A 13,109-nucleotide genomic window follows, 5' to 3' on the forward strand; every position below is an offset into this window, starting at 1 on the left:
AGAAGTAATTCTTCCCCTCTGTACCGCTTTGATTAGGCCTCAGCTGGAGTATTGTGTCCAGTTCTGGGCGCCAAGTTTCAGGAAGATGTGGACAAATTGGAGAAAGACCAGAGAAGAGCAACAAAAATGATTAAAGGTCTAGAAAACATGAGCTATGAGGGAAGATTGAAAAAATGAGTTTGTTTAGTCTGGGGAAGAGGAGACTGGGAGGGGACATAACAGTTTTCAAGTACATAAAAGGTTGTTACAAGGAGGAGGGAGAAAAATTGTTCTTGTTAGCCTCTGAGGATAGTACAAGAAGCAATGGGCTTAAATTGCAGCAAGGGAGGTTTAGGTTGGACATTAGGAAAAACTTCCTCACTGTCAGAGTGGTTAAGCCCTGGAATAAATTGCCTAGGGAGGTTGTGGAATCTCCATCACTGGAGATTTTTAAGAGCAGGTTAGACAAATGCCTATTAGGGATGGTCTAGATAATACTTAGTTCTATGTTGAGTGCAGGGAACTGGACTAGGTGACCTCTTGAGGTCCCTTCAAGTCCTATGATTCTATAATGACACAGGCACTGCTCTAAAGAGCTTACAAATAGGGGCCCAATCTCACAAACACTCATGTATGTAATTTTTTTTAATACGAGTAGTCTTATAAGTGAGTGGAATGGGATTCATGTTGAAAGTTATTCATGGGAGTGAGTGTCTGCAGGGTCAGACACTAAAAGTTAAGCCCAAATTTCTCAGTAGTTTTTTAAACTGGCTGCTTTTCTGTGTCTTAACTACTTCAGCCTGTGACTCCAGTCATGCAACCTGTGGGTGGGCCTTTGTGTGAAAGTCAGTGGAGCTCTGCATGCGGGTGGAGGTCCACCTGTGTGGATTCAATTGTAGGATCAGGGCCTATAAACAAAATTCTGTGTGTGACACCTTCTTGTTCATACCTTTCTAGAATACTTTTCAGGAACTACAGGTTGTGAGGCAGAGTCTAAACCTGTTTAGAACACAAATGATGGATTTGGAGTTGACTATGTTGCGTCAGCAAACAACAGTTTATCAGCACATGACGGAAGAAGAAAGGTAAATATAATTGTTTATGGGTTTTTTTTTAAAAAAAAGAGAAAATAAGCACACATCTAAACTTATTTGGTCCAACAGAAACTATTATATGATAGGGACCTGCTCCTGTTCCCATTGAAGTTAAAGGCAATTTTCTCATTGACTTGCCATTCAGCAGGACAAGGCCTGAATTTTCTCTCACATTTTGGTTGCTATCTCCCCATCCCCATGCCTGTAATTCTTCTCTTCTGGTTTTTCTGGTCCGCCTTTTGCACCAGTCAGCAGAACCCTTGTCTCACTCCCCTGCGTGTTTTTGATAGTTGTGAGTTTTAATGAGCTTTTATCAAAGGCCACTTGTAATTTTTTTAGGTTAAATGTTTTTGGTTTAGATATTTTTCTCTCCCCCCTTTATACAGAAATAAATATATTGCAAAGTGTTCAGATGTTCTTTCAACCCCCAGCTGCCACGTGCAGTTTAAAAATTATTTTGGCAATGTTTAACTGTCCTGACCATGGATTTCAATAAGAGCTTCATCCAGCTGATCTGGAACAGTTTTAAATATTGCTCATCTACTTCACACATTTAGGGCAGCTCTTGACTTGCCTAATTCAAAACTAATTAAATTCACAAGCAGTTTGCCTGTTGATAATGGCCTCTTGACCCTGTTGCTACCACTGCTTGTGAAGAGAGAACCAGGCGGGAGAAATAAATTTTGATCATGATGTTGTTGTTGTTTTTTTTTAATTTTGAAACGAATCCATTTAAAAAAATGTGTATAAACGTCTAAACTCCATATGCTTGACTTATATTGAATTTAATTTGAAACTTGTGGAACACATCTCTGTTATGCAGAAAAGGAATGTGGCAGCCAACCCCCCTCTCTTTTACAGATGGCCACTGACATAAGTTTTCTCTTTGAATTTATCCTTTTGCTCCCTTCCCCTTCACTACTACTCGGGTGGCAGCAGGTTTCCTGTGAAAGAGCATCATTCAGTACTGAGGTGCATCGTGGATTCTGGTGTCCTTACTGCCATGGTGCTTCAGAGGATGTGATGGATTATGGCTCTTGGCTAACAGAATACTGTTGTTCTTTATCATTTACCTGCATATAGATACGAAGCTGATCAACTCCAGAGTTTGAGAAAATCGGTCCGCATGGAGCTACAGGAGCTAGAAATGCAGTTAGAGGAACGTCTACTTGCTCTGGAGGAACAGCTTAGAACTTTACATATGTCTTCACCTTACAGACCTCAGACGCTCACAGTGCGTGTTGCTCTGCAATAAGTATTCATATATCTTAGCAGCGCATTTACTTTAATTGCATGCTGAAGTAAACCACAAGGTCTCCTTTACAGGGCAGAAGATACCAACTTGGAAATCAAAATAGTCTCCAACCAAAGCTTTGAATATTTTCCTTGACTAGTTGGGAAAATAATCTGTTGAATCTTGGAGGTGTGTTTTTAGTTTAGTTCAGAAGTGACACTTCATTGTTATCTGTCAGGGGGTCTTTCAAATTTGAAGAGGAAGTCCAAGTTCAGGGAAAACAAACTAAAATACAGTGTTCCCCACTTTGAGGCTAAACTGTTAACACCTAGCTGTGCAGATCTTGTTCTCACACCCTGGGCTTTCACACCACTTCACTTCTGCCATTCTTCTTTCTCCTGTTTTCTTCAATCCCCACCCAAGAAATCTACCTGAACTCCCACAACCGTAACCATCATGCATCACTGCACCCCTAGGGACTGGAGTTGTTCCCTCAGGAGTTCATCCACGCTGCTCCTTTGCTAGCCAAAAGTCATTGTAGAGAGCAACAGGAGGTGCATACTTATGCCTCAAAGAGGTCGAGTTTGCTACCGCTAGTGTTGCCCCCCCAGTGAATGAAGGACTGGACATAGATGCAAATTTGTCTCTGCTTTTCATTGTGCCACCTTTCTTCTGGTTTCCTTCCCCTTCTCTGTCTCTGCTTTGCTTCCTTTTATTGCTCCTCTTTTGCCACCATCCTACAAACTATATATGTACCCCTACTCAACAATTAAGGAAGCACTAGTAACACAAACATTCTTCTGGGAAAGAAAAGAGACATACACGTGTGTGTCAGTGGGGTAGGAGAGAAACTGTTTCATGTCTCGTCTTTTCTTTAATTCTCCCTCTTTCCCCACCCTCTCAACAAAGTACTCTTGTGTGTCTGCTTCTGCCACTCCATCTCAGACCATGGCACTGATGAGAATGTCATAGTCTCTGACAGTTTCTCTTACCTCTCACAGCCAATGTTGTTATGGGTTTCAGAGTAGCAGCCATGTTAGTCTGTGTCCGTAAAAAGAAAAGGAGGACTTGTGGCACCTTAGAGACTAACAAATTTATTCGAGCATAAGCTTTTTTGAGCTACAGCTCACTTCATCGGATGTATACAGTGGAAAATATAGTGGGAGATTTTATATACACAGAGAACATGAAACAATGGGTGTTACCATACAGACTGTAACAAGAGTGATCAGGAAAGGTGAGCTATTACCAGCAGGAGAGCGGGGGGAGCCTTTTGTAGTGATCATCAAGGTGGGCCATTTCCAGCAGTTTACAAGACCCCTCTGCCATGTACATTGCCCAAACTGGAAAATCTCTACGTAAAAGAATAAATGGACACAAATCAGACGTCAAGAATTATAACATTCAAAAAACCAGTCGGAGAAGACTTCAATCTCTTTGGTCATTCGATTACAGACCTAAAAGTGGCAATTCTTCAACAAAAAAACTTCAAAAACAGACTCCAATGAGAGACTGCTGAATTGGAATTAATTTGCAAACTGGATACAATTAACTTAGGCTTGAATAAAGAATGGGAGTGGATGTGTCATTACACAAAGTAAAACTATTTCCCCTTGTTTATTTCCCCTCCTACTGTTCTTGTAAACTGCTTGAAATGGCCCACCTTAATTATCACTACAAAAGGTTCCCCACTCCCCCCCACTCTCCTGCTGGTAATAGCTCACCTTTCCTGATCACTCTTGTTACAGTCTGTATGGTAACACCCATTGTTTCATGTTTTCTGTGTATATAAAATCTCCCCACTATATTTTCCACTGTATGCATCCGATGAAGTGAGCTGTAGCTCACGAAAGCTTATGCTTGAATAAATTTGTTAGTCTCTAAGGTGCCACAAGTACTCCTCTTCTTTTTAATGTTGTTATAGAAGGTCTGTGTGCAGGAGCCGCAGGGACACAGGCCAGATCCTCCTCTGTGGGACTCTGTCATGGAGAAATTTTTGAAGCACAGGAAAAACTGAGATTACTGTGATCCAAAGCCAAATTTAAAGTCTTGGAGTATTATAAATATACATATATTTTAAAACCTCTCATAGAAAAAGGCCTGCTTTTAAAATGACTGAAAAGACCCTCTTTAACCAGCTTTATATGTGTCCTGATTTCCATGTTTTTACTTCTTCAGAATGTTTCTTACTACGCAATATATTTATTAACATTTGACAGCTTAAAAAAACAAACCTCAATATACTAATTTTGCTTAATATTCCAGGGCATGTATGGCAGCCGAAGTACTGATAATCTGTCATGCTTTTCTCCACTGAACGTAATGGAACCAGTAAGTAATTTTGTTTTAAACATTGTTAGAAAAGGCTTTCTTAAGAAAGGTGGGACAGGTTTAATATTTATTAGAGGCCTGATCCTGCAAGCACTTACCTACGTGAGTAGTCCTGTTGAAAACAGTGGCACTGCTCAGGTGATCAAAGAAACCCATGTACGTAAGTATTTGCATGATCTAACTTACGTTTTAGGAGAGATGTGTGGAGGGCAGGTGTTCCTTGGGATTGGCTAGCTATTGTTGGCACATGGTGAGGTTGCTGCAGTACTTCTCTTTTATGCTATGGTCAGTTATTTGCAGTTCCAGGAACCTTGAATAAGTACCCTTTTTGTCATTAATTTATTTAGATTTAGACAAATAGAACTATAACAGACTTCATAAGAAAGCTTTCCAGAATTTGCAGAAACATAGGCATCTTTCAGTTGCTTTACTCGGGGGAGAAACCATTCAAGACTTATGGATATTTTTCATCAGCTTTGACTGGGTGCATCCATTGTTACAAAAGTCAGTGGTTTGCAGCACTGCAGTCATTTTTATTTAGTTTGGCTTTAAATAGAAGATTATTCCTTATGATCCTTGGTTGCAGTCACAAAGGCAAAGCATGTACATATCATGGAATGACTAAGTGACTGAATACATAAGAAAAATAGGGAGAGTCCTGTCTGCACATGACTTATGTCGTTCTGCAGAACAGTGTGAATTGGTGTTGCCTGTGAGGTGCACAGGCAACACACCAGTGAGTACCATTTTTCTAGTTGTTGTTGTCTTAAGTCATTATAGAAAATACAAGGGGAAATAAGACAAACTGGTTTCTCTGCACTCCTAGGTCTCTGAACTTATTCGAGAGCAGTCGTTTCTGAAGTCAGAGTTGGGACTGGGAGAGTTTGGTTTGGAAACTCTTCCAGCAGAGGGATCAGAGTCGGTGTTCTCTCATGGAAACTCAGATTCTTCTTCAGTGTGCTCCAGTCACACAAGTAGAAAAGCTGCTGTAAACTCATCGGAGCTGACTGGAAAATCCAAGACCCAAAGCAAGAAGTTATACCGAGCATCTGTTGCCTTAACGCCCACCCCGCCGGCAAGAGCAGGCACTGGGCAGCAAGCTGAGTGCTCTGAGGAGTCTGTAGACTCCAAATCAGAGGTGGAACAAAAACTTGAAAAAGTACCTCTTTTGCCTTCAGTGGATGAATTTCACAGAAGTGTGGAGAACGAGGAGCTGCAGCAAGTCATACGGGAGGTGAGAAAACATGGTCAGTCTACTGGGGTCCTGGGTTTTTAAAATGTTGCTTAGTTGAGGTTTTAGTTGTACTGCACTTAACTCTTTGGCACTGGGAAGCAGGATCCTCTCCCCTGCCCTCCCTGCAAACTCACTGGAGCCTGCAGCAGTGGACCTGCTGTCAGCCACCAATGGGTTGAATCATAATTATTTGTTATATCTGAGAAAAACAGTTAACAGCACCTTCTAGAGCAGTGGTTCTCAAAGCTGGTCCGCCACTTGTTCAGGGAAAGCTCCTGGCGGGCCAGGCTGGTTTGTTTACCTGCCGCGTCCGCAGGTTTGGCCGATCGCAGCTCCCACTGGCCGCGGTTCGCTGTGCCCAGCCAATGGGGGCTGCGGGAAGGGCAGCCAGCATGTCCCTCGGCCTGCGCCACTTCCCACAGCCCCCATTGGCCTGGAGCGGCGAACTGCGGCCAGTGGGAGCCGCGATCGGCCGAACCTGCGGACGCGGTAGGTAAACAAATCGGTCTGGCCCGCCAGGAGCTTTCCCCGAACAAGTGGCAGACCGGCTTTGAGAACCAGTGTTCTAGAGCACATAAAGGATAACTGGTTAGTACCAAGGGGATGGTAAGGAAGAGCCCCTCAGGGCCTCTGCTTGGTAGCATTGAAAGCATGTCAGACTTCAAACTAAAATTACACTGGAAGGTGTTTCTCTCTGAAGTTCATCTGGCAGTAAGGGCTATTTGGGGTTAATTTATTGATGAAACATTGTAGCCAAAAGGTCTCAACAGTAAATTTTAAGGAGATTACTCTCTACCTCTTTCCCTGCCCCTCCCGCAAAACCATTGCTAGTTCTAGGAGTGTGACTGGAGTGAACTGTGGTCAGAACAAATGACTCCAGCTCTTCTGAACCATTATAGTGATCCCCATCTGTGTGTATGTGTTTGGACCAGTTATCTGTTGTCTGTGAAAGAAAGGGGGGGTTGGTTGCCACATTCTTCTGCAGGTTTGGTTTTAAAATAGGACAGTGACATATTTTCTTAATTGCATGTAACTGGCCATGATAGTTCAAATTTCATGACACCGAAAATACCAGGGAAAAGGAAATCAAATATTTTTCTCCCAGAAGTGCTCCTGTGGGAATGTGGACTTTTCGCTCTGTGCACTGAGCACAGGAATGGGAACCAGAAAGTTTTAATCCCAGCTCTGAAAATGACTCACTGGCCTTCAGCAGGTCACTTAAGGCTCAATTGTGGCTTTGCCGTGAACCCTGAGAAAGAGCAGCATGCAGTTGTGCTGTCCCAGGAGCACACCACAACCAAATTGTGACTCTCTGAGCCTCAGCCTAATACCTGGTCCCCAGTTGCTCCAGGATGTTGGGGGTGGGGAAGTAATCTGATCCAGCTCTATACATAGTACAGTTGTACAAATTACTTCCTCAGGCAGGCCAGTTTAGCTCCACCTACCTGTGTGGAAGGAAAAGTAGCAGCCCTAGGGCAATTGCCTTCCACCACCCTCCTTCCCCTGTGTTGCCACCCACAATGCAGATAGCACTGTTAGATCGCTTTACATCTTCAAAGCACTGTGAAAATATTAAATATCCTTCACCCCACCACTGTGAAGCAGGCAAGTAAATAATAATCCCATTTTACAGGTGGAGAAACAGACAGAAGTGGGGTCACATTGCAATCCTAGCTATGCTACCAGACTTTGGGAGGGAGCGGGGAGGGTAAAGGAGCATGAGGCCCCCCCTTATTCATACTTAAATAGGCTAAGTTCTGAGCTCCCTCAGTTCTCCACAAAAGCACTGAAACTTTGTGCTCTGGTAGAAAAACTAAACAATGAAAATAAAGAATCCTTGAAGTTTTCAAACACCCAGAATTTTTCTGTGCCATTAAACTTAGATGGGCAGGAATGCTTACACTGTAAAATGGAGCACAGAATGGTAAATGATATAATACATGTTCTTGAGAGCATGACCTCTAGTTTGAGAAGAGACTGAAGGAATTTAATCTGTTTAGATCTGGGTAACTGCCTAACTAGACAAAGAAAAGAGAGAGAAAACTGCAGTACAATGGCTGGACACCAGTGTTAAAATTGAGTGAAGTACTAATGTTACAACAGGATACATCTAGCTTAGCTAATATGGAAAACACTTGGCAGTGCGTCAAACAGACGAGTCCAGCTTTCAATACCCTTGCTCACCCTAAATAGTACCTTACACCCATGAGTAGCCCCACTGAAGCAACTGGGACTATTTGTAGAGTGTGGCCCTATGCAATGTGAGTATGGGTTTCCCAACGTGGCTGTTAGTGAGGTACACCTGGAGTGATTGATTGCATCCTTGTATCTGTGATGAGTGCTAAGAAGTAGACATTTGCTTCCTGCCATTGCACCAGGGAGGTTGAGATACTACCATTTACGCCTCTACATAGAATAGGAAGTAACTGTGTGGTAAATGGCTTTGTTTGTTTTGTTTTTTAATGGCATCCATTAGAGTAGCTCAAGGAAAGGTGAGAGAAGTTCTGGAAACTGCCTACTTGATTCAGGTGACAGGACCAGGTAGAGACCAGGCAGCCCATTTTACCGTTCTACATTTGGTCTTCCAAAGAAGCCCTAATGTTGCATTTGTGACATCTCTATGGTTCTTTCGGCAACCAACTGTAATGTCATATGTGGGATTATGATATCATGGCCAGATGTTGCAGAAGAAGAAGCTGAGAGAGGAAGGAGAAAGTTATAATTCAAACAGTATGTAAGAGTAGTCCAGGAAACAAAGAAAAATGGAGTCAAAGTATGCTGTTGTTTCAGGAAATGTTCTTTTCAAATGTACTTCAGTGTGGAAGTTTCTCTTTAAATCTTTTAGGTGATAGGAAATAAAAAAAGATGTACACTCTGAGGAGAGATTCATGGCATTTGTCTGAGTTTTCTGAGGCTTCTGAACATTCGGTGCAATAGCCTTTTAGTTCTGAAGACTAAGATTCAAATATGTTGACTTAGTTGGCCTGCATTCACTCCACAGGTGATGTTTGAACACATAACAAAGTTGCCACACAGTTTAACCGTTTTAGCAGCCTACTCAGGAGAGATTCAGGCCCAAAATTGGAACTGTTTTGAAGGTCAGGATTTAGGTGGATTGGCATAGGGGTGTCTGGAAGTTTTTTGCAGAGTCTGCAAATGCTACTGAATACCATTCATGAGAATCTTTCCATTTCATAAGCATTAAAATGACCACAAACTGAAAAGTGTCATCCTTGTGTAACTCCATTGTTCGCACTGGAATTCTTTTTTTGTTGGAGAAGGAAAGGAAATCTATTAGTATGCATTCTTGGTATGCCCCTTCACAAATACTAAACCCATTGCTTATTAAATAAGGCCGCCCCTTCTGTATAGCCACATGATCTCATGTTGGGGAAGGAGAAAGTATGTAGTGTTTCAGAATATGCTTGGGTGGACTGTGGTGTATGGGAGCTTTGACCAATAACTATTTACTGTTTTAAAAAAAAAAAACACCTTAACTGCTAGCTCTGAGTAAATGAACTCACTCCCACAGAAAGGAATTCAGCAATGTTAAATGTCAAAGTACTGAACACTACTTGTCTTGTTTGATGAAAGTACAGTCTTGCCTCCACTGAAATATCACATACAGTGCTTACTTCTTGACTCTTAGATCGCAGCATTGTAAGAAGTGAAAATGGGCCCTTTATTATTCTGCATGTTGTTTAACAAAATTAAAGAAGCTGGTTTTTAGGATGATGATTTTTATTTGACTGTACCCTGGTGTGGGAGAATCTTAATGAAATTGTACTTTAATGAAGTTTGACATCCTATAAGCACCCCATTTGAATGAATGGAATATTAGTACATTAGATGGCTCAGGGAATTGACTGGTTATGTGAGATGGAGTCTTTCCTTCTGTGTCTCCTGTTCAAATCTAGCTCAGTTTGGTAGTGACCAAAAACTGTTGCAACCTTTTGGCTATTCGGTAGCCTGTCTGATTCTGTCCCTACATGCTTGTGTATTATATAATACAAAATAGCCACTACTATTGGCACTAGTGAGTAGTCTCAGAAGAGGCACCAAGAGATTAACTGGCATGGAGACTAAGTCTTTCAGCCTTACATTTTTTTTTAATTCATGTCAGATCCGTGTAATACACTGCTGTAGTAGTACCACCTTGTCTGCTCATCATGGTCTCCTTCTTTTCCTTTACTGAAGCCTGTAGTGATCTGCTCATTTTCTGCTCCTCCCCATCTCCAACTGGGATCTTACTAGCATTAAATCACCTTTAAATTTTTATATGTAAGCCTAATTAACAGATTTTAATAGAAATTATGTGAAATAGCCTTTGCCAGCATAAGTAGTATTCCAATGGCAAACTGGTAATGTGAATGGGCAGGTGTTTCTCTGCTAAAAATAAACCCTCATGAATATTGTAAATTTGTTTCCTTGATTTATATTAAATCATGATCCTAGCCAAAGCCCCGCCCACCATTTAGGTGAACTACTTAATGAATTGGAGTGGGGATCGGGGATAGAGGTGTCTTTAGATCTTGCGGACCTTCTCCAGAGATCTATTTACACTGTAAAGATTGCTCCATTTAGGGTGTTTTCAATGCATATTTACTAAAATTCTATTCTCACAATTGTAGGTAGTCAGGATTTTATCAGTTTTTAACCTAAAACTGGTAACCCTAGATATAAACAAATATAAATATAAACTGTCTGGAAAGCTACTTAGTCTACAACGCAATGATTTTTCAGAGTCTTTAAATTCAGATCGTCTTATTTTGCAATACAGACTCTTTTCCATCTGTATTGTTTAAAAACATTCATTGCTACTGTGGATCCTAGGACATGCAGCTAATATCTAATCTACTGTACTGTGCAGTTTTACCCTCTGCAGAGCTGTGTATAACTTAATGACCTTATAACTCCGTTTAATCTTTTTTTTTTTTTAGATCAAAGAATCTATTGTTGGTGAAATCAGACGGGAAATAGTAAGTGGATTGTTAGCAGCTGTATCATCCCCAAGTAGATCTGCTAATGCAAAGCAAGATACAGAGCCATGAAACAGGTACTACAGGTAATTATTTTGAATTTTGCTGGATTGATTAATTTAACTTACTGAAATGGAACAACTGGCTGCAGAAGAATTTTTCATTAAAATAGAATATTTGTATTTTTAAGTGTTAGATTCACTTTTAAGGATTCTTGCACAGTTAAAATATAAAATCCTTTTATACAGCCACAAGAAAATTAAGTCTTACATTGCTCTTCTCCCCTGAAACCTAAACTACATCAGCTCAGTTGAAGTTTAATTAAAATTGGATGAAAGATATATGCCTAAATCTGTTAGATGGCTTTGAAAACTCCAGCCGTCTGATAGTGATGGCCCTTAAACCTGTCAATTTTACTTAATATGTAACGTCCTTACTTCAGTATCTGCAGTGCTCGCTTATGCAGCTGTGTTTTCACTGTAGAGCATACCTTGACTATTGCAAATAAAGGCTATCTAAATAAATATACATGTTTAGTTATCTAAGCAATTGGCAAGTTTTAAAGGGACACCACTGTGTCATGCTCCTTCATGAATCTAGTCTTGCTCTTAAATTGTAGATATTTCATTGCCTTTTCTTTCTCCGAAGGGTAGGCATGTGGACCAGCAAAGCTGTGGAATTCTGCTCTTGGATGATGTACACTGGTGAAGGCATCTGTTTATGTACTTGGGCTTCTCTACAGCTTCTGAGATAGGCTACTGTATACAATGCTTATTTCTATGATGCATTCCTTATTTTTTCTTCTTGAGTCCATATATAGTGATTTAGAAACTTTGCTTAGTTTACTACTTTCCATAAACTATCAAGAAAACTATGGCCATTTGAAAGACCTAATATTTATTTGTACGTCCCTATTGTTAATTTGTGTGTAGTTCATTTCTTTGTGGAGAGGTGTGTCATGAAACTTGATCTAACCAATTTATAAATAACTACATCTTCAGCCTAGCTTTTTTAAATAAAAAACACTGACCTCTATGAGGTATTTACTGTGCAATAACTGATTCACTTTGAGAGCTTGAAACAACCAATAATTGTTTCCACTGCTGTTACTTAGTGCCACTTCAAAAGAAGAAAAATTCTGTTGTAAAAATTTCTATTAACTCTTGGGGAGGTTACTACTAGCAGAGTGGTAGAATGATATGAGGTTACCTAAAACTACTTAAAGTTCTTACACTGAAAGCTTTATCTTTGTGCAGAAGATAACTTTATTTTGCTTCCTTACTAGTCCTCCCCCTCCTTGGAAATGTGCCTTATGTTAAACACTGTCTAGGTGTATGTGTTGACTACTTCTCGGTTATATCAAGAGAAGTTCTTTTCTGTCTTTTATTAAGCAAAATACAATAAAAAGACTGCTCTTGGAAAAGTAATGGGGATGTGCGACTTGGAGTGGATGGGTGACCTTGGTTGTATTATGGGGAGATTGAAGTAAATTAACCCCCCCACACACCCTTCACTGGTTGTATTGTAGCTTAGGCCATGAAAATGTATTTTTTCCAATGGATAAAATTGGAATTAAATGGGGTTCATATGTGTTGTTGGTTTTTCTTTTCTTTTTTTTTTTGTGGTCAGATGGACATTTAGTGGATGTGTAACACAATGTCTGAATGTTGCCGGGATTCTCCTTTGTGCCTTTGTCATTTCCAGCTATTAAAAATGTTTATATTGTGTCAGTCTCAATCAAAGAATTGTTAAGGTATAACAATATTCTATAAAAAGGCTTATCTGAAAGATTTATGAATGTGTTTGGAAGACGCACGTAAGGGCTGATTTTCTAAAACCAAGAATATTAAACCAATAAAATATTTATTTTGCCTACATATAGTCTTTGCCAGTGTTTTTTTACATTGATGCAGTCAGGTATGTTTTTTCATGTCATTTTGTGCATTCTACTTTTTTGCTTAAAATCATCGATTTTAGATCAAATGACAGTCCTCCTTAGAAAATGAGGACATGTGGACCAGAAGAGTAGCATCACAATAGATAACTTAAGTCTGGGGGCTGCAGAAGGCCTCATATGCTGAATTTACTGGACACTTAAGAAATGCGTGAGGTAAATCTAAGGGCACCAAGAACCAGATTTTAAAAGAAGTTCTTCACCCTGTAATTCCCATTTGCTATCAATGGAAACTGCTGGGGGCTAAGCTCTTTTGAAATTTGGTCCCACTGATAAATGTAGAGCATTCTTGAAAAGCCACCCT

The 13,109-nt window shown here is 40.4% G+C and overlaps 1 protein-coding gene across 5 annotated transcripts in view; it reads left to right on the top strand.

Annotated features, from left to right (window-relative positions):
• Positions 1-12,728, top strand: part of ITPRID2 (ITPR interacting domain containing 2) — a 56,461-nt gene extending 43,733 nt beyond the window's left edge. For 2 of the 5 annotated variants that reach the window (XM_048869463.2, XM_048869465.2), the window contains 6 exons: positions 937-1,064; positions 2,157-2,307; positions 4,573-4,638; positions 5,465-5,872; positions 10,813-10,937; positions 11,500-12,728. In XM_048869463.2, coding sequence (XP_048725420.2) covers positions 937-1,064; positions 2,157-2,307; positions 4,573-4,638; positions 5,465-5,872; positions 10,813-10,923 — 864 coding nt within the window. In that variant the 3' untranslated portion in view covers positions 10,924-10,937; positions 11,500-12,728. The remainder of the gene's footprint in view (positions 1-936; positions 1,065-2,156; positions 2,308-4,572; positions 4,639-5,464; positions 5,873-10,812; positions 10,938-11,499) is intronic. The other 3 variants (XM_048869464.2, XM_048869466.2, XM_048869468.2) reach the window with 3 other exon arrangements.
• The last annotated feature ends 381 nt before the right edge of the window (positions 12,729-13,109 follow it).

This window comes from Caretta caretta, chromosome 11, assembly GCF_965140235.1.
Source record: "Caretta caretta isolate rCarCar2 chromosome 11, rCarCar1.hap1, whole genome shotgun sequence".
NCBI lineage: Eukaryota > Metazoa > Chordata > Testudines > Cheloniidae > Caretta > Caretta caretta.